This window comes from Achroia grisella, unplaced genomic scaffold, assembly GCF_030625045.1.
Source record: "Achroia grisella isolate CSIRO2021 unplaced genomic scaffold, CSIRO_AGI_Agris_v1 utg517, whole genome shotgun sequence".
NCBI lineage: Eukaryota > Metazoa > Arthropoda > Insecta > Lepidoptera > Pyralidae > Achroia > Achroia grisella.
In genome coordinates, this window is record NW_026712910.1 from 1,114,754 (window position 1) to 1,135,691 (window position 20,938).

A 20,938-nucleotide genomic window follows, 5' to 3' on the forward strand; every position below is an offset into this window, starting at 1 on the left:
TTTGGTGCGATAGCAGTGTGAACAATTATTTGTCTCTTTTTATTTTCCGTTTAAAGTCTGCAGCGTTAGCTTTAACTTAACCTTAGCTTATTTTATTTTGAGCAGATTGGATCACTATTACATTATCATCCACCAAAAAAACCTGATTTAATGTGGGTGCTATTTTGTCATTAAAGTATGAATATTATTTTTTGCTTTTCAAAAAATTCTGCGCAAATTTGTATGTCGAGAGAGTAAGTTAAACTTAAGAATATTCACAGTTCATACTAATCTGTAGAAACAACAATGCGATACAGTTCGTGCAATAAGTCCCGGGATATATTCGTCGAATTGTCGCCAGCCGTCGGTCGGTGGTCGCGACTTCGCACCGAGGTGACGGTAAACAGCTGCTGCGACGATAATGACCAACAAAGCTCTTATATTTGTCCACCGCCTTAACGCAGACTCTTTTACTCTTGGACTTTATCAAGAATTCAAATATACACCATAAGTCAGATTTCAGGAAATAAAGATTCGTGCCTACATTTAATGAGGTTACTATTTTCTTCTTTTTATATCAGAGGATTGTATAAGCTAGAACTAAGCTAAATGCTTAGCAAGCTGAACAACTTTATCTAAAGAAAATATTTTTTAATATGTCATTTTAACCCACATTCTGTGTTTAGTCTGTATCGAAGGTTAAAAAAATGAAATTTTATTCACGTTCCCTGGGGAAAGACTATCAGTTTCGGAGTAGATATTTGCGGTTCTATAGAGACACACATGAATGTCTCTAATAGTTTTTGGTTTCATCTTATTGAAAAGAGGTTCCGTACATTACAGATCGTCATTTCAATAACCTATCCTAAACTTTAATAATACAATATCCTTATTAATCTGTAAATAAAACCATGAAAATTGATAGTAAAAAGTATTTTCGTAAATCGCTTACGTAAATTGTTAGCAAGCGGTTAGCGTGGCCATCATACATACAGCGGCCACAATGCTGTGTTGACACGCGAGATGTCAAACTGCGCAGGCGTAACGCAAACAGCCTGATTGTGTTTATAGCCACTTAACGAGAACCTGTGACAATTCCGATTAGTACTCGAAAAAACTTTACCCGGTATTTGTTTTTAGCAAGAGCAGCTACTTTGTAAATGGGGGCGTACTTTTATAATGTTGCGCACTTTTTACATACCTTTGTTTAACATGATTTAAGTCATAAGATACATGTAAAATAGATTATTTTATACTACTTTTATACCGCGACAATGCCAGCGTGAAGTCGGGCAAACAGTATCGTATGTGTTAGTTTTGAATGATATCTATCTCTGCCCCTTTGAATTCGTTCACTAGACATATCCGTCAATTCTCACAAACTTTCACGTTCATAATATTACTAGTTTAGGGTAAAAGTAATAATGCTGTAATCATGTTTTTATTTTTTTAACAGATGACAAAAGTAATAGAAGACCACGACGTGTGGGTCCAGAACGAAAACCTCGACAAGCTTACAGTGCAAAGCAACTTGAAAGGCTAGAGGCTGAATTTAAACTGGATAAATATCTTAGTGTCTCAAAACGGATGGAATTATCTAAAGCGCTGGGATTAACAGAAGTTCAGATTAAGACATGGTTTCAAAATCGAAGAACGAAATGGAAGAAACAGCTCACGTCGCGTTTGAAGATAGCACAACGGCAAGGATTATTCCCTGGACAAATCTTCGGACACGCCCCGCAAGCCTATTCTCTTTTAAATCCGTATACTTACGCACCACTTAGTTGCGTTTTTACACCCGTGACTTTACCATCGACACCACCTTGAGTTTAAATCTTTTTATAAGTTCCATATCCAAAATCTACAATTATCATTTGTTTTAAATTACAAAATAAAATTGTAACTATTCCATATTCAAATCTATTAGAAAGTTCGGTCATAAAAATCCTTCTAATAGGTAGGTATCTAATGTTACGTACAAATGAATTTAGTGATCTAATATTTAAAGTAAAGTTATAAAGGTAGAGTTAGAGATTGGCCAATTATGAATTCGTTACTCGTATACCATATCTTCGAACGCTTACTTCATATAATTGTTTTCACTTCACATAGTATTGATATGCTCATTTGATTATAAATAATCCATTTAAGTATTTTGTGGTAAAATAGTGATACAGAATATTAAAATCTCATTAGATGTTCTTTATCTGGATAAAAAGGTTTATTTTACATTTTTTTTAAAATATGTAGATACTTACATGATAATCTTATTCTACTTCGGTCAACTTAGCGTGTTAACTATTTTAATGACAGCGCGAAATGTACATAATTATACATTCATTACTTAACTCGCTAACTAACTTTTGTCACTTCGGTTGTTCATACAAATGTCCTAAATCAAAAGGTGTCAAATATTTGTGATGTATATGTATTTACTTATGGTAGACTCGCCTATGGCAGAACTACCGACAACATTAATAAGTAGTACCTAGTAAATAAATACAATATTTCAATAAGAAATAACTTCAGGTTAAGGAAAGCATCGAAAAGAAAAATTTTAAAATAAAAACCTCTAAAGTTTCTATAAATTGTATCAATATTCTTCTTCCTTTTCGTTAATAGATTACTTACTCTTGGGTATGAAAATTAATTATTGAGCTGTGATTTTTCTTATTTTTTATATCTTTATATATAAGTAGGTCACAAATTATTCAGCATAATTTCTAATTTAATTATTATAAATATATCTAGCTGTGTTTTCCATCACAAATTTATTTCTAGAAAAATGATTTATTGTAGGTATGTATAATTGAAATATAAACAACAAAATGTCAGTTATATCCAACTCAATTATATTTTGTACAAATAAAGTGCATGTCAATGATAAAGTGCATGTTAATGAAATTCAAACTATTTTTAATAATCTAAATCTGCTAATTACCTAATAAAATCATTTATTCTAAAATAATACATGACATTACTTTAATTTTATTATAGGTACTTAATTATGTGAGTCAGTAGATATAGAAGTGTATTTATTTACTATTAAAATACATTCCATGTATTTTAATAGTAAATAAATACTATATTAGCGCATTACGTTTTAAACATGAGAAAATATTAAGCAAAGAATAAACAATAAGAAAATAATTTATTAAGTATAAAAAATTTTCTTAACTGTTAACTTGTTTGACTTGTTTGTAATTGTCGTGTAATAAAATTCACTTATTCTAATAATATGTTATTGTTAATTTGCCTTCTATGAAAGACAATTTTCGAAAAAAATATGCGTTAAAAAATAAAATTATTTTACAGAACTTCTTATACAGATAAATAATTTATTGAATCGATTCTAATTACAAGTCATTCTACTTTTATAAATGTAAACATAATGACGGAAATCTCAAATCATCTCATCTGGAGATATAGATATAGAAAGATAGAAAGAATAATATTTGTTGTATAATTATTTTTTACCAAAATACATATCATAAAAACACACACAAATTATGGTAGGTATCTATAAAAATAAACCTTATACACATTATGTTATAATTGATCAATGACTTACAATTAATCTAGTGTGATATATAATAATGTATTAATGGATATAATGCAGATTACTGATAGTGTGCGATCAGCATTATAATTAATTAATCTTGTGGTAGATTTGTTAATTTGTTGTTGATTTATCTGGAAATATATATTATGTTTATAGTAGATTACTGGCAGTGTGCAACCGGATAAATCGCATCGCATTCAGCACCGCCCAACCCCAACACAGAGGCTCGAAGTGCACCCAGCGCCCCACCTCGAATCCACGCCACACCGGCACTGTTAAATTATTTATTACTAGCTATTACCCGGGACTTTGATTGGATTTAATTAAGATCCGTTCAGTCGTTTTGTCGTGAAAAGATAACATACAGACAGTATGTAAATTTTTGCATTTATAATATTAGTACGTAAAACATAGAATTTACGGTAATTATCACTATGGACTATGTACTACCAATTAATAAGACTAGAATACGAGAACCCAGAATAATAAAACTACAATTGAGTTAAAAAAATATTTTGCAGGTATTTGAAGATATTTATTTTATAAGAAATAATTTAAATTTGTTATATTTTCGTCATCCCCGATGGAAGAGATGTTAAGGATTACCTATAGACATGAATAACATATGTCGTGAAGTTTACTCTGCACTCGTTTATTTGTTTGTGTTCATAAGGGTTTTTTTCCGCAATCAAAATGGCAAATAATCTGAAGAGCAGTCACCAGATGGTAAGTAATAACCGTCGCCTATATACATGAAATAGTAAACACCATGGACATCATGTAACGGAAACTGTTGTATTATTTCTCTGTTACTATTCCGCAAGAGGACTAAGATGTCATGCCTACGTACCCTGTTATTGTACACTTCAATCGAAACACATGTTACAAAACAAATAGCACACGCACACTTTGTACAAAGTGTAAAATATTCCAATTAAAACAAAGATAATAAATTTACCCGGTATAAGAGGTACGCAACTTCTTACCACATTTCCTAAGGAGGACAATCACTTTCTTTGCAACATGACTAATACAAAAGTATACATACATACAAACCCCCTGTCTTAGAACTGAAGAGAAAATATGTAGTTGTTTTATAAAAAATAATACATACTACCAAACAGGTAGCCAGTATCGGCTATTGTCTCGAAGATCTCTTGCCCGCTTGTTTCCCAAACACAAAGCTCTGTAAAGACACGGCGTTGATCGAGGCCTGAGAACTAGAAGTGCATATCGGGCTAAAGAGTTTACAGCAGATACATTATTCTGTCTAGGATTCTCATTAGTATCACTGTCACGTTTGAATCGGAAGATTTCTTCCATGTTTAAAGAATCCCCGCTATTGTCCACCATCTGCATAATTTGTGGTTGTTCTGGATTCTGAAAATGAGTAAGTACCTATATTAGCAGGTTTTGAGTAAGTACCTATATTAGCAGAATGTGCTAATGATGTTAATCATGAATAACGATAACATATGTGTAGGATATTTACTTTATAATTGAGTTTTAAAAATAAAATATATCGCACCAAATACGTATGACGAATAGAATACAAAAAATAAAAATATATAATAAAAAATACACCTTCATATATATTCGTGTATAGAGGTAATAGTGAGGTGGGATAGTCAAAAATATCTACACTGTGGTGAACGCTAGACATATTTCACTGTGTACATTTGAAACTAACGTGAGAGAGGGCAGCTTAGCAAAGCACTAGGCCACGATGCTCTGACGACAACGATATCATTAAAAACTCAACTTTTTAACAATGTCACTGTCGTCAGAGCGTTGTAAATAGTTAATCGTAATACTAAATTCTATACTATTCTAGTAGTTACCACTTACCATAGTAATACACATAAGCACTTGAAGTACGAACATTGCGAAAGATAAGAATGCAATTCCAGTTAATGCAATATCAAAGAGATCAGATATTCCAAGCCCGTGTTTTTGTCGTTCTTCACTTACTTCCTCTACGTGTACTTGAGAAGGCGGGTGGTGATAGATGGGCGGTGGTGGAGGAGGCATAGAGTATTCGTAGCCACCACCTAAATACGTAAAAATAATATAAAAAAGTAATAAAAATAATATGTCAATAGACATTGCAGTCTAAATCAAGACTAATTATCGGTACGGTATAACTTTCTTCTATTCATCTTTTTTAGCTTTAAAAATAACAAATAAAGTTAGCTTATATTATAGCATCTTAAATATAAAATAACCTAAAAGTACGGATAATGTATACGTATTTTCATACATTTTGAGTAAACGAGCTTGCAGCTCACCTGATAGTAAGTGATTACCGCTGCCCATGAGCGCCCGCAGTACCAGGGGAATGTGTTGCCAGCCTTTTTAGAAGGATTGGTAGAGGAAGGAATTCCTAATTTCTTAAGGATAGGAGGGAGGAAGATGGGCATCTGGAACCTTAGCTCATCATGCGAAATGCGGTGACACTTAAAGCTAGTATTCTGAAGGAGTGTAGTATTTCCCGGTTCGAGCTGGCCCTTTTGCTCTGCATAACCATACAACGTGCTCTATAACTTAAATATGTTAAACACTGTTAATTTCGGTGCTCAATATGAGTGAACTGCCTTTATTATGCCGTAAAATTACATCGAAAGGCTTACTACTACTATTTAGACTTACTATATTTGGATACTTCATGAAGTGGTGTCTCTGCTGGATCAATATAAGTTGTTCCTTCACTAGCTTCAAATACTTCATAACCCTCCCGAGATTGGGAATTATAAAGTTGAGGATTTGAGAATGTGGACAACAGTTCTGAATTGTTCCCAAATGAGTTATGGGACATTATTGTATTATTATGACGATATTCATTATTCAAAGCTGCTACTCTATAAATAAGTATCAAAATATCAGAAATTAGTGTATTGGGCGTGAATTGACTTAATAATTAAAACAAGTTTTCTGTTCTCACGGCCTCGGTATTCTAGCGATTTAGCACACTGCCTTACTTCCGATGGTCATGGGTTCGATTCCTCTCATGATAGAAACATTGTTCTTATGCATATGTAGGTATATTATGTGTGTATTTAGTAAATAACTAAAAATAAGTGTAAGTTTGTCAATTCTGTAATTGGAATGGTACGCAATCTGATATTCCGCCTGATGGTAAACAGTAATCGCTATACATATATGTACATGGACAACCCCACTGTCATCACATTATCATAGAAAGCCCGTGATAACACTCATGCGGTGCCATTCCGACGGGCTATGATGTTATGTCTCTGCCACTGCCTAATCTCATCCTACAGCCGAATCACAAGGCTGATTGGTGTATGAAGTAATAGGTAAGACCAACGTAGACGACTTTACAAACCCTAGATTGTCTAGTAAGTTCGTTATTTTTTGCTTTTCTCATGTCTACTCTCAGTTTTTCTCATGCTTATAGGACTGTGTTAGATATTCTGATATTTTACTATTCTAGGAGAGAGATTTATGAAGTGGCTTACTTGGTTAACCATTCCTGATAGTTAGCTGAACCAATGTCATATATTAAGTTATTTCTGAGATCTTGAGAGTGTTTAATTATTGATGCGGTGTCTTTTATATCTGTAGCGAAAGGTTTACCAAGTCGACTCTGTAACACGTTTTTGCCCATCTCTTCCAATATCTGCTCAGCAACATAATTACGGCAGTGATACTCGTTCATCATTTGTCTAGAAAATAAAAACTGAAATAAGATCTATATAATATAATATTTGTACTGGTTACCTGTAGTATTCTACGTCGTTTTCTTGCGTTATGGAAAAGGATGACTATTTTCGTCCTTGATATACAGTCTATATAATATAGTAGTGTAGTATTATGTTATAATTATAGCCTATGTCCATTTGAAATTTGCAACTTTTTTTATACTACTCGTATATATATTTTTACTCGTATATGTATTATATTTTTTGGATGATTAGCTAGGTAGATCCTATGTAAGAACTTAATTGCTTACACAGGTAAATGGCCCAAAACTCTATCATTCAAAGATGAAAATTTACAGTAATATAACTTATGTATCGGAATAAAGTATAGGCTATATTTCTCATTGAAATTAAACGCGGGTGAAACCGCGGGCACAGTTAGTTATGTAATAAACATTAAATTACTTCTGTACTTAGACCTCGAACCAGAGATCCTATAAGACTATCTAATTTTGTCCGATCTTCCACCTTATTAAAATGGCAATGACAACAATAGTCTAGATAAATAGTATTATATATTATTATACTTACGTTATTTCTTGTAGATTTTATATAGGTTTTAATGTATGTAAGTTTACAAACATTGGTTTTCTCATTAAAATCAAGGAAACATTGAATGTTTCCTAAAAACCACTTAGATATAAGTAGCACTTTCTACTATCCCCATAAATAAAGAAAAACATAATGCTCTACAAGTAATCCTACAAATATTAACGGTTATTTTTAGGTTTTGTTAATCATAATTGTATCTACATGTAAAAGTTTGTAAGGATGAGAAATTGATGTTTATTATTCTTATACATAAAGACTACTGATATTACTTGAATATAAGTTGAGACACAGATATGTAGACCATATCCTAAATTATCACCTAGGATACTTTTTACTGTAAACACACGGAAACATCGCCGTGTGCTACACCTAGCTTATATATATAATAAGATAAAATTCGGTACCTGTGAAAAGAGAGCGTTGATAGCGCAGCATCTATTGATCCATTTACAGCTGCGTCTTGTAATTTGGTTTCACTAATATTACGATTTAGATCTTGATTATCTCCGCTAGTCATGAAGAATGTAGGCATCAAATCATTCCGCAGGATGTCATTAATATTCAACTCATTGTCCAATATTTCCGAGCCTAAAATACTAGTAATCAAAATTACTATAAAGAATAAATTATTCTCATTCACTGGTAAAAACATCTCGAAGTGTCAACTGTAAGTTTACTGAGAGCAGAATGTGATATTTACAACAATAGTAGGTACCTACCAACGATGTATTACACGGGTTACAGAGCGGAAAATTCTTCTGCACTGCGATTTTATCATGAAGGCACTTAAGTCTAACTGTTCATAGAGTCGCTGAATGTTAAAATACTTACCGTGTTTACTTAGATACTACTCAGTGCAAATTATGTAGTGTTATTGATTCAATTTTTGATGTTTGAATAAATGATGATAGAATGGCACGTCACTGCTGTAACGATGTACGCCGGTGGGGCACCAGTAGGCGATGATAGGCAGATCAATTGGGCTATCATGGTGATACCACGAAAGATTCACCTTCGCGCGGTACCTCTTGGAAACCATTGTGGTTAATTCTTTGTAATAATGGGCCCACTAGACCCTATTACTAATAATCAGCTCCCTAATATAGTAATAAATGAAGCTTTAGCTATTATTCTTATGATAGATGCAGTTTTCTTGATAAATATCTACATATTTAGGCACAGTAGGTACCTACTTATTTTAATGTTTAATTTACTTCTCGAAAATTATTTTTTATTTTTTATAATAAATATAAGTAGGTTTTGCAACGCACCTAAGAGATTAAGAACGTAAAATAGTCTTTATTTATTAAATTTATCACATTTCTATTGTTTGCTGGTACCTAAAAACTAAACTAAACTTAGTAGAAACTAATATTTTAAGTACTACTTCCCTCTTACAATTTACAATTATTGTAATTATAATATAGTTTATTAAGAAAACGAAGCTGTTGATTAATACTATTTATGGTAGATAAATATTGATGTTCAAGAATAGGAAATGTTATTTTAATTATATATATACCTAGGTACATTTGTTGAATCATTTTGTTATTTGGCACTATTATACAAATATAAGGTAAGGTAAGATTTATCTGATCTTAATGTCCATTATTTGCTCTTTAATATTTAAATATATATATATTACTTATTATTTTATACTTAGTATTTTAGAATATTGTTACTTAGTTCTGACGAGTTTTAATAATGATCCAATTATTTACGAACATTATGGTTGATACATATGTAGGTACAAGAGAATTAATTCATGATGTTTTGTAAAGTGTTGTTTTTGTATTACAAAAAAAGTAAAAAAGTACTGGTATCCCATATACCTACCTACTTATTGAATATCTATATATTTTTATGTCTGTAAAAACATGATATTTTGAGAAAATATTTTCGTAACCTTATGTTAATAAGGAGAAATGAAATTTTCCCCAGTTGCAAAGCAGTCCATTCGCCCCCCGCAGCTCTTAAGTGCCCCACTTGGATCGGTAAAAGGATCCATTGTTGTATTACAAATGTTCGGATGTCATCTGCGAGACGTTTGACGTGGGAACAGACCATATTGCTCGCACACCTCTATAAAACATTATTTATAAATTGATAATTAATAGCACAAAGTTTTATTGAATTCTAATAAAATTAAATAATCTAAATTTGTTTCTTTAACAATACTATAATCAATCAATAGATTATGTACTATGCCTACCTATCATTAATACCTACTTATTATCTAAGTGTCTCACTATAGCCAATATTTTTAGTTTTTTCGTTGGTTGGTTGATTTTTGAATCAATGTTGATACAAAAACCAACCAACCAACAATAATTATACACACTGACATAAACTTGTAAATATGTATGTACCTATGTATATCAAGACGGTAAATAATACACAAACACGAAACCCTATTTCTAGTGGATTCAGTTAGATAATTAAATAAGATGTCAGTTGTCAGTTCAGTAACTTATTTCTCGGACTGAATCCACAATAAAAGGATATAGTTGTAGTTATTGTAATACTTTTTACGTAATCATTTTGTAAAGGTCTCAGTATTCATTAAAACGATAGTTTTTAGATCAACAAACTTCGGTGTACTTTAATGTTCATCAAAATCTCTATGAAAACTATAGACATATGTTCTTTGATATTTAGACAAAATATTATAAGCAGTTCTCCTCTATGAGTGCGGCCTGTACATGTAGTATGATTAACACTGATATGAAATTAATTTGAAATATATGCTTTTATTGTTAAATTACAATACCAAACAATCAATTACATTTCATAACTTTATTAATACGTCGATTTAAAATAGTTTAAGAGAAAACGAAGATAATTTCGTTTCTTACCTGACATGCTTATTATACAATTCGATCGAGTATTATATTTTTAGATACAAGTAAAAACATGATCATTTCATTATTATGTAAATTACTTATTAAATTTCTACAGGTCACTCAATACATTGAATCTAAAGATACAATTTATGTTTTTATTATTTAACATATAAATTTGTGTAACCATAAATTTATCAAAAACATGCATATAAATAAATTGAAATAATACAGTTGTTCTAAACTTATTACAATAGATTATATATTAAATTGTGTAAGTACAACAAACAAGATATTATTCCAAAAACAAAGAGATAAATTTCATATCCTGTGAAAATTGAAACCAGACCCTATTGATTGTAAAAGTCATACAAATAGATTCAGTTAATTTTAGAGTAGGTTGTCAATTATGCAATTATATAAATCAGAGTAACACGAAAATGTTAAAACTTGACATCTGAGTCTGAGCAAGGTGACAAATGGTATTTTCTAATATTATTGCACGGCATAAGTATTAAATAACTTAATACAATCATAAACTGTTTTTACATGATTTATAAATTTCATGTTGTTAACAATATATCCCAGTTAATCTCATTATTATATACTTCCTGTTCAAGCCATAATTCATAATTTTCTTTAAACTCTTCATCAAGTTCGATATTACCCTCAAGTACGCTATTTATATCAGTTTCAAGTGGCGTCAGATCTATTTCCTGGTCACCTCCCGACCCATATCTTCTATGGTTAAATCTATCAACACTGACTCTTAGGGCGCATTCTTCATCTTGGAAATCCCAAGGTCTAGCATCAACATCATTTCCAAATGCCCAGTCGTCATTCAATCTGTGTCGTACTTTGGAATAAATAGCGCTGATAGTCTTCATATTTGTTTTCCTCCATTGTCGTCCCAAATATTTAGTTTGCATTTTTAATAATTTCAAAACATAAAATTGCATTAATGCATGTCTCACTTTAAGAGTGCGCTTTAATATAGGTGCACTTTTGAATACCACAAGCATCATTATTCTTGCATTCTTCCACTTAGTTAATTTATTAAGAATTCTCAACAAGTTTATACAGGAGAAAACATTCCTCCATGAATATGGAACTGATGAATCCCCAATATCCAAACATTCCTTTGTCAACTCAGGTTGTTCTCCAATAACACAGGCAGGGAAATCAAATATGGGTATTGTGTTCTTAGCTCCAACATATGATAAAATGTTTTGATTAAAAAACTTCAATACTAGTGGCATGCAGTTGGCATATACCAAATGTTGAGACATGAATTCAAATTGGTAAACATGATTTAGTTTGAAGTGTTTCAAAAGCAACAATAAAATGGCAGTGACAGCTTTGACAATAATTTCCTTGTGCCGATTTACATCAATGCCTAGTTTTAGTGACTGTAATACTGTCATTGGCATTTCCTCTGGCAGTAAATCAGCCATTATATTTATTGAGTATGTTTTTGCAGTAGATGTAGGTGCGGCTGCTAAAAGTATTTTCAGTAGGGCTATCATATACTGGGGTAGATTGGGAAGCATGGCTTTATACAAAACCTCAGCTTCTGTTTCTTCAACTTCTTTTTCACCTTTAGTAAGGGGACTTCGGGCTATTTCAATTTCTCTCTCTGTTTGAAGTTCAGACAAACTAGTATACATATGCTTCCTTAAAATATCAATACCTTCATGAATAGGCTGTGGAAGGCCTGCAATAGTTTGTCTATCACCAGGAAGAGAATACCCCACAAATTTAATTCTGACATTATCAAGGAACATGTCAATATCTCTTTGTCTAACTTTAGACTCCCAAGGTAAACTTCTTGGCAAAGGGGGTGGAGGGGGTGGGCTATCAAACTGTTTGAAGTACATATAATATGGAAAATGTTGATTGATGTCACTTCTTCCACTTTCCGATGGCATGGACTGAAACTCCATAGAATAATCTTCTGATCCATTACCAGTTTCTTCTTTATCAACAAAAATTTGTTCATCAGACTCATCAAGTGAAGTTTGTTTCATAAAAGTCTGTCTGCGAAGTGCTCTTTCATTCTCTTTTAGTTTTCTCTGTCCTGGATTTTGATTTTCTAGCATATCAGCAGCACTAGGTGGTGGGGAACTAGCTCTCATACCTTTTATAATTTCAATAGTATCCTCAGTCAAAGGTGGTAATCCATTCTTTTCTCTCAGTTTTGCTTTCCTTTCTTTAAGCTCTGTAGAACCACCTAAGTAAACAAGCAGCACTTTCCACAGCAAGAGTAATACCTTTTTCATTGGAAAGTGTGGAGTAGTTCCAGCACAGAGATGTGTCACCATTGCAAGAAGTTTTACAGGCAGCAGCTCCTCACCAAAGAGAGTACCAAGTTCTTCTTTGAAATTCTGCACTAAGTTAACATATTCAGAGTCAGGATTCTCTTTTTCAGTTCTCATATATTCAGTTATTAAATATAAAACTGACAAAATAACTCGCAAGTTAGTTGAGTCCGCTAAAGATTCTGCTAATTTCCTTGAAGCTATAGCCGTGCTACTGCGAACAATTTCAAGGTTGAGCAATTCAACAAAGGCGGCAAAAGTACCCATGTCATACAGTGTCATGATATTGACACGCGCCCAGTGTGCCTGTTCTGTGTCGGACTGCATTTCTGCCCAGCAACCTTGGGCCAGATAAAAGATACATCGTGTCGCACGCATCCGTATTTCACTTACGGCAACGTCGAGATGCTCCAATAATTTCATTATAACAGTTCGTTGTTGTTTATTAGAAAGTCTTTGCCAACTGGGTGGATAATTAAACTCTTCCATAATATCTTCGAAAGCCTTCACATTGAGCTGAAACTCTGGATGTTCTGTGTAACTGTATAATTCTGCTATTTCGTTTGCTTGTGTGTCGCAATCGTCATAAATGAAGTCTAACTCGGGGCTCTCCATGTCGTTGACACAATCACCTTCTTCCATGGGGCGGCGAACGTCGGGTAACTTTGGGCCCCCTCGTCGACCATTGCCGTTGGTTCCCATGGTGTCGTATTGAGTTTTATCTAACATGCAGGAAAATTTTCACATTTCGGGATAACTTAGACTTCAATGTTTTAAAAATTTGATAAACAATTACTGGAGAAATATAAAAGATTGACAATTCATACAATTCAATAATGACAATAACCAGGATTACTGTACAGAATAATCTATAGGTCGATAAATTACGATCTGCTCTGAGCTCACAATGACATTTAATGCCAAAAATGACATTCGGAGGAAAATTGAATGACGGCGAATTGAACCATTTTTCTGAATGAAGTCAAAATATCATTGTTATTTTGTAGCTATTCAATCCTCAATTGAAATAATAATTTTAATTTGGATCGTTCATCTCTCATTAATATATACTGTAACAATTAGGATTTATTACTTGCAAAATCGTCTTGTACATTATTATAATTGAATTACCGCCAAGCACAAAACCCATAACTCATACTCTACTATTAAAACTCCCGTGAATCATAAAGGGTGTTCCTGTGCTAAAATACAAGGTAAAGATCTTTGCACATTTTATTTTTTTCTCTATATCAGCACAGCATATACTTATCAATATATTAAGTATTAATTTATTTTTTCTGGTGATCTGTTTTAATCCGTTTAATAAATGTAATATAACTTACAAGTTATGACTTTTTTGAACAACGTTAAACAGTAAACACCAAGGATGTTATGGATATGAAATTTCTGATACGGATAGGTTTCGGATATGGAAATTATTATTATACCGGATACGGATGCGGATATGAAATTATTTCGGATTATCCGTTAGTTTCGGATAATTTCGGTTATGGATTTTAACTTTTTAAGGAATTTCAAAAGTATAATACAAATAGCTAATAAAATGGCTACATAACGTGTCTTTATTAGGCTCCGCCTATATTCGATATTATCTGAAACTTTTATTTCGGATTCGGTTATGGTTACGAGTATATCCGATAATTTCGGTTATGGGTATGGAGGTCCCTAACATCCTGGTAAACATATTTACTTATATGATTAAAATATTTAACACTTTTTTTTATAAATAAGCATTTTATGGGTTTGTCATAGAAATAATTAAATTAAAAGTTAATCTAAAACTATTTTACATAATTGAGCAGTTGTGCTCTTCAGAAAAATTATTATTGACTTTATAAGGATGCAGCATCAAATTTGTTTCTTACAAAAGTGCATTACACTTGTCTTTATTTTCATTTCAGTATTATAATGGCTGAGTTAGCAGCATTACTACAGACAGATATCCCGGAAGGGCGCAATCATCTCACAGATAGCCATGCAAATCTGGAACGGGTTGCAGAATACTGTGAAGCTAATTATTTCCAGGTTGACAATAAGAGATTGGCTTTAGAAAGCACAAAAAATTACACAACCCAGTCTCTGGCTAGTGTTGCTTACCAGATAAACACACTGGCATACAATTTCTTACAATTACTAGAGTTTCAAACCATGCAATTAGCAGAAATGGAAGGTCAAATGAATCACATCGCTCAAACGGTTTCTATTCACAAAGAGAAAGTGGCACGGAGGGAGATAGGTGTTCTGACTGCTAATAAAGTAACAAATAGACAGTACAAAATTATTGCACCAGCTAATCCTGAAAAACCAATTAAATATATCAGAAAAGCTATTGATTATACAGGTATGTCTTTAAATTTCTTGTCTTTACATAGTACAAAATGAAGCCTCTTTTGTTGTCTGCATTATTATTACATTATAAAACTGTATATAAAAACTACATTGAAATCCGATAAGATATAAATGCAGTTTTTAGCAGTGATTCAAGAGGTTTATTTGTATAGTAGATATACACCTACTTGATGCCAGGGCGAGTAGCTAGTATAATATAAATGTCTAATTTGACATTATTATTTGACTACCTATTGAATTTGTATTATTGTTATACATTTCCCTTATACAATGAAAAGACAGCTTTTGTTATGTATAGTGATGTAAAATAGTATATATATTGCTGATGCAGTACTGGAAGATGTTGAATTAAATATGAGGCAATCATTCTCATCAATCACTAATGATTTACTTCTACATTGAAATATTAGTATTATTTAAGCATCATTTTAGTATATTAACACATGAGTTCTTATTTATATTATAATATCTTTTCACGGAATATAAATAATAAGATATTAATAATCATTCCAGCACTTGATGACATTGGGCATGGGGCCCGTTGGAGTAGTGGAATCACGGGTACACCCCGTGGACGCCGTTCGGTTTCTGCTCCAGGCCCTGCACCTCTACCAGCACCAACCACAAAACCCCCAACTCCACCTGCAGCAGTCAGATCTTCATCTGGTGCCAACACTGGGACTCTTGGGCGTGGAACTCTTGGTAATCAAAACCTTATACATTGATTATACCACATTTATGTAAATATATATATTCTGTAATATGTATGTCAACTATAATATATATAATGCAAGTATAATATGTATATATGTATATCAACAATACAAGGGGTGAGTCTAACATAATATGCAGTATTAAAAATTTCTGGTGTAGGTGTGCTATGCACATATACACAGTATAAGAACAACCATATTGCATCACATTGCATACCTACTGCATTTCCCAGCCTCTCAGTTATCCAGTCCAATGTTGATATATTTGTAATTTGTAACTCCAGACTTTTTCATAAGACTATATACACCACACCCCATGGTGCACACTTGTGGCGAAAACTCATAACACTACCATTATACTACATTTATATAACCATGATACTACTAAGTATTCAGGGTCTGTAGGAAGGGTTATACTAACAGAAAATGGCCCAAATGAAAGACTAAATGTGTCCATTTTAGATAAAAATAGAATTGATATCCCTTTGCAAGTAAACTTGTATAAAGTTGATATAATTTTCATACCAAAATATGTAACTTTTATTTTAGAGCATTATATTTCAATTTTAAATTAACACAATGTGTTGCAGGGAAGTCATCGCGTGAGTACCGTACGCCGCCGGCGGTAGCTCCGCCACAGGTACCCTCTCACTACGCGCCGAACTATCCGCGTCGCCCCCCGGGATACTCCACGCTGCCAGTCACACAACCACAGGTCAGCATGCTATATCACATATTGTTTATATTTTAATCTAAAAAAAATCGATTCACCTTGTTTATAATATCGATACAAAATTATAAGATTGCCTTAACTACAATTAGAACAATAGTGATTTGACTGTAAAATAAATGTACCTTCATTTATTATAATTGGTTGTATAATATTTTTGTAATTTTAGGTGGGCATGGTGCATCCTAATCAGCATCAATCCCCAAGCTACTCTCAACAGGATATGCATTCCAGTATGCCACGTATGTATATAGTTAAATAAAAATCTTACTACTATTACATGCAATAACTACTGAATGGATTTTGGTGAAATTACAGTAATATAGCTTATACATCAGAATAACACAGGCTATAATTTTAAAATAATATTATATAAATTGGGGAAAATATAATAAAAGTCAAGCAAGTGTGATGCCGACGAAGAACCGTGGGTCAGCTAGTATTATTATAATACCTGAAAATGGGATAACTTTATAGATTGACATATATAATAATATTATATAATGTCATATATATATAATAATTCATCATAATCAACATATATACATATGTATTGATTTTGATGAATTATTATATTCCTCATTGTGATGAATCTTTCAGCTCCCCCGTCACCCCTGATCGGGTCGGATGGTGAACACAGCCAACATTCGATGAGTCTACCTGGACAGGTATAATTATATATTCATATCATTTACTCTTATTACTCATATAACCTGTAATTTTACTAGGAAGTTCCGCGTTTATGGATCATTTATTTATTTAACTTCAATACACAAAAATAGAGTATATGGCGGACTATATTTAAGAAAGCATTTTTTTTGTTTTTGAATACTGCTAATTCTGTTTTTGAATAAGGCAGTCTGATTTTTTTTATACAATAGTCCAATCTGATGGTACTTTTTCTTAAATTGTTTGCATTCCTTTAAATTCATAATGCAGCTGCAATGAGTCTGCTCTCAGGTGCTGCGAATCTATCCGCTAGTCCCTGTATGGCACATCTATTAAGTCGAGAGAATCTTAAATTGCCCGATCCCTGCAGTTGTGCAGCCTGTTCATCTCTGCCCATTTAATCTAGACTGTTAGCTAAAAATCATATTTATTTGATTTTTAAAATGTCGGATACATAAGAACGCAAATGTCGCTAGCAGTCGATCATACGAGTAATATGTGCCGTTGCTTGGCCGGTATAACATTCTGTACCTAACTAAAATAATAATATTTGTTCAGCGTGGATCTTCGTCATCTGCCGGTGGAGGGTCGGCACGGGGTGGTTCAGTGTCGCCGCCGCTACCACCTCCCCCCATGGATGACGAACTCACTCACGACGCATTCGGTCGGCCGCATCATCTCAATGTATGTAGTCTAAATATAAACTTCTAAAGTTCTGATCTTACTGACACTGGCCTGACTAGTCCCTCTAGAGTGGGTGATAGTTGAGGTATCGCGGCGAGCCTCTTTGCCCCGGTCCAATGGCTTCAACCCTCGAGTAACTGGAGGGATAACCTCTTGGTTCCTAAAACTAACTTATAGTCTAAGATCTAAACTAGAGATTTTTTATACTTAAAAGAAATATTTACATTAACTTATAGAAGTACCATACTTGTAGAATACTATAAATTCTAAAGTTACACAATCGTTGTTAATTAACTTTTATGTAATTGTTACAACAACCCAAAATGATATTATCACACAAAATTATGAACAATACATTTGTAATTGTGATTTTGCCGATAATGTAGGTTTTGTGTATGTTCTGTTCTTAATCATAGGTTGTGGTGGTATCTTGATTAATGAGGAAGCGATGATAGTTGTTTTTTTTTATTAAGTATTATTGTATATATAACTATTCATCTATTCCTATCCTGTATGTTTTAGTGTTAGCTTAGATATTATAATGTTATTGAATCCAGAATAAAATGGGTGTACAGTATACTAGTGCTGTGCCTGCGATTGTGCCGGATGAAGAGGACTTGCCTGGTTGGGTGCCAAAGAACTACATCGAGAAAGGTATAATATAATAAACAACTCATAATCTTAGTCTCTGTACTCATATTATTCAACTTTTCTAGAATAGATTACTATAGCAAATATATGTGCAAGATGTAATGAAAAAACTATAATTTTTCGTAAACAATTTGAACCAAGCCATAGAATTGCGTAGCTGACGGTTTTTGATTATTTATTATGAAATATTGAATAATTATTTTAAATTTAAGTTGTATTTTGTTAGAACAAATTATTGTCTCTTATTTTAAAATCTATTTGTACACATCTCATCAGTTATATTAGAGATGACTGAAGTTTATAGAATATTTGTTTATTTATGAATTAGTGCACGCAAATTTCAGGTTCAGCTTTCTTAATTTAAATGTGTTTTTCCCAGATGGATCAGTTTCGCGTACATTTAATGTTTGTTTCATTTCAATCGGTTTACAAACATAAATATTATAGCCGTTTATTGTTCTCAATACTAGTTCTCTGAGTGTATTATGTAATAGTACAATGTACAAATGTGTAAATTTGTCTGACAGCATAATAACTAAATACATAAATTTTAATATTCTATGAAATCGTTTCTAGTGGTTGCCATATACGACTACTATGCCGACAAGGAAGACGAGTTGTCGTTCCAAGAGAGCGCAGTTATATATGTGCTCAAGAAGAATGATGATGGCTGGTGGGAAGGAGTTATGGATGGCGTCACTGGTCTGTTTCCAGGAAACTACGTTGAACCTTGCGTGTAATACAACACGATAATGATGCGGATGACAACTGTAGAAATTGAAATGCTGGATCTGCTATGCTGTTTTGTTAAAGTAACGTCTAAATTTGGCGGCATTTGTTTCGAAATTTTGACAATGGTGGTGTTAATGTAACTGATGACCCATCTAATAGTGGCAATCATTGCTTATAATAATTTTACCGTAGTAGGCTTTATTAAAAATTGTTTGCATAAATACCTATCAATAATAGTGTCACCTATTACAGCTGTCAACCAGCTCGCTTTGTAAATTGTGTTTCGCTTCAAGAGTGAAGAAAAGGGAGGTTAAATTATAGTAGCCTCCAGCATAAATTATAGTTCTCCGGAAAGACAGCATTAGGCGTCATGAAAATGTGATTCGCGTAGTGCTCTTCATGTCTATAGACTACGGTTACTAGTATACATACTGTCAGGTGGGCCGTCACCTTCCTTGCTTTTACAGTGATATGTGTTAGCAAGACATGAAGAGTACCATGGATAACTAAGATCATACCTTATAATTCCACTGCGTAACTTCACTATAAACGGAAACACAGCTTACAAAGATTGCTATTCTAGACAGCTTGAATAAATGACTTTGTACAAAATATACATTACAGTTTTCATGTAGAATTTAGATGTGATGTTCTATACAGTTAATAACAGAATATTATTGCAGATCTGGAATTATTAAGTACTATTATACTTTATATTAAGACATTTTTATGTATTCCATGCTGTAAAAAGCGAACAAAACTATGAAAAGACAGTTTACTTGTTAATCCCTTATTAAGAAGTAGCCATTGTATATTGGATTTTTTAATGTTCTGTGGAAATTTCAATGTCCGTGTAAACAGCATTTGTTATTACTATATTTAAAAATGTAGGATATAAGTATGATAAAACGAAAATAGTAGATATTATTTCTCCACATTAGACATACTAGTAATAATATTCATATAAATCTATTTTAAGTTAAGGAAGCAGATATTTTAATAATAATAATGGCCATCTCTAAATGCAGTTTCTTAGCAACGTCAATTCATTTGACGGCCAGTAAGGAAAAAATAATAATCATAATTATTGTTCCAAGATGTTATTTAGAGAAACATCAGATGATCATGATTATCAGATCAGATCTAAATTCCATTATAAAAATATTATAATACCTAATACACGGTTATTTATTACATATATGCTTGTTCATAAGACGATATTGTATGTTATTTTTTATTGATTATTATTTTTTAATAAAATATACAATAAATATAGTCTCTTTGGTTTGACAGTTTTACATTATCATGCACCATATGATGATATCATATGGTGCATGATAATGTAAATTTTTGAATTGAAAATTATAGGTATGATTGGCCTTTTTGTCAAGTGTTCAGTCATTGAACACATAATAA

General features: G+C 32.5%; 4 protein-coding genes across 6 annotated transcripts in view; 2 read left to right on the plus strand and 2 right to left on the minus strand.

The window, feature by feature from the left end:
• Window positions 1–2,013, plus strand: part of LOC131847264 (homeobox protein ceh-19-like) — a 101,940-nt gene extending 99,927 nt beyond the window's left edge. For both annotated transcript variants that reach the window (XM_059196792.1, XM_059196793.1), the window contains exon 3: window positions 1,436–2,013. In XM_059196792.1, the coding sequence (XP_059052775.1) occupies window positions 1,436–1,806 (371 nt within the window). In that variant the 3' untranslated portion in view covers window positions 1,807–2,013. The remainder of the gene's footprint in view (window positions 1–1,435) is intronic.
• A 1,688-nt stretch (window positions 2,014–3,701) lies between these two features.
• Window positions 3,702–10,677, minus strand: LOC131847295 (uncharacterized). Its single transcript, XM_059196838.1, has 8 exons — window positions 10,671–10,677; window positions 10,185–10,284; window positions 8,220–8,411; window positions 7,021–7,227; window positions 6,191–6,399; window positions 5,390–5,592; window positions 4,656–4,921; window positions 3,702–3,813 (listed from the first exon to the last, which is right to left on the minus strand). The coding sequence occupies exons 1-8, from the start codon at window positions 10,675–10,677 to the stop codon at window positions 3,702–3,704; spliced, it is 1,296 nt and encodes a 431-aa protein (XP_059052821.1).
• LOC131847276 (striatin-interacting protein 1) lies at window positions 10,401–13,818 on the minus strand. The gene has a single exon (XM_059196808.1). The coding sequence runs from the start codon at window positions 13,700–13,702 to the stop codon at window positions 11,219–11,221; it is 2,484 nt and encodes an 827-aa protein (XP_059052791.1). The 5' UTR covers window positions 13,703–13,818; the 3' UTR covers window positions 10,401–11,218.
• A 149-nt stretch (window positions 13,819–13,967) lies between these two features.
• Window positions 13,968–20,635, plus strand: LOC131847258 (abl interactor 2). 2 transcript variants are annotated; one of them, XM_059196781.1, is made up of 9 exons: window positions 13,968–14,187; window positions 14,896–15,335; window positions 15,857–16,045; window positions 16,647–16,771; window positions 16,956–17,028; window positions 17,387–17,454; window positions 18,014–18,139; window positions 18,697–18,793; window positions 19,367–20,635. In XM_059196781.1, the coding sequence occupies exons 2-9, from the start codon at window positions 14,903–14,905 to the stop codon at window positions 19,528–19,530; spliced, it is 1,275 nt and encodes a 424-aa protein (XP_059052764.1). In that variant the 5' UTR covers window positions 13,968–14,187; window positions 14,896–14,902; the 3' UTR covers window positions 19,531–20,635. The 2 variants fall into 2 exon arrangements, with proteins under 2 accessions (XP_059052764.1, XP_059052765.1); XM_059196782.1 differs by having other exon boundaries at window positions 18,715–18,793.
• Window positions 20,636–20,938: the final 303 nt, after the last annotated feature.

What these genes read in the sequence shown, in the direction of transcription:
- LOC131847295 (XM_059196838.1), bottom strand. An exon ending in TATCAGGAATGGTTAACCAA is followed by an intron (nt 6,400 to 7,020) that starts GTAAGCCACTTC and finishes ACTTATTTATAG; the next exon opens with AGTAGCAGCTTTGAATAATG. An exon ending in TGCTTATGTGTATTACTATG is followed by an intron (nt 4,922 to 5,389) that starts GTAAGTGGTAAC and finishes ACTCATTTTCAG; the next exon opens with AATCCAGAACAACCACAAAT.
- LOC131847276 (XM_059196808.1), bottom strand. Translation starts at nt 13,702, where the DNA reads ATGTTAGATAAAACTCAATACGACACCATGGGAACCAACGGCAATGGT.
- LOC131847258 (XM_059196781.1), top strand. Translation starts at nt 14,903, where the DNA reads ATGGCTGAGTTAGCAGCATTACTACAGACAGATATCCCGGAAGGGCGC. An exon ending in AAAAGCTATTGATTATACAG is followed by an intron (nt 15,336 to 15,856) that starts GTATGTCTTTAA and finishes TAATCATTCCAG; the next exon opens with CACTTGATGACATTGGGCAT. An exon ending in TCTTGGGCGTGGAACTCTTG is followed by an intron (nt 16,046 to 16,646) that starts GTAATCAAAACC and finishes AATGTGTTGCAG; the next exon opens with GGAAGTCATCGCGTGAGTAC.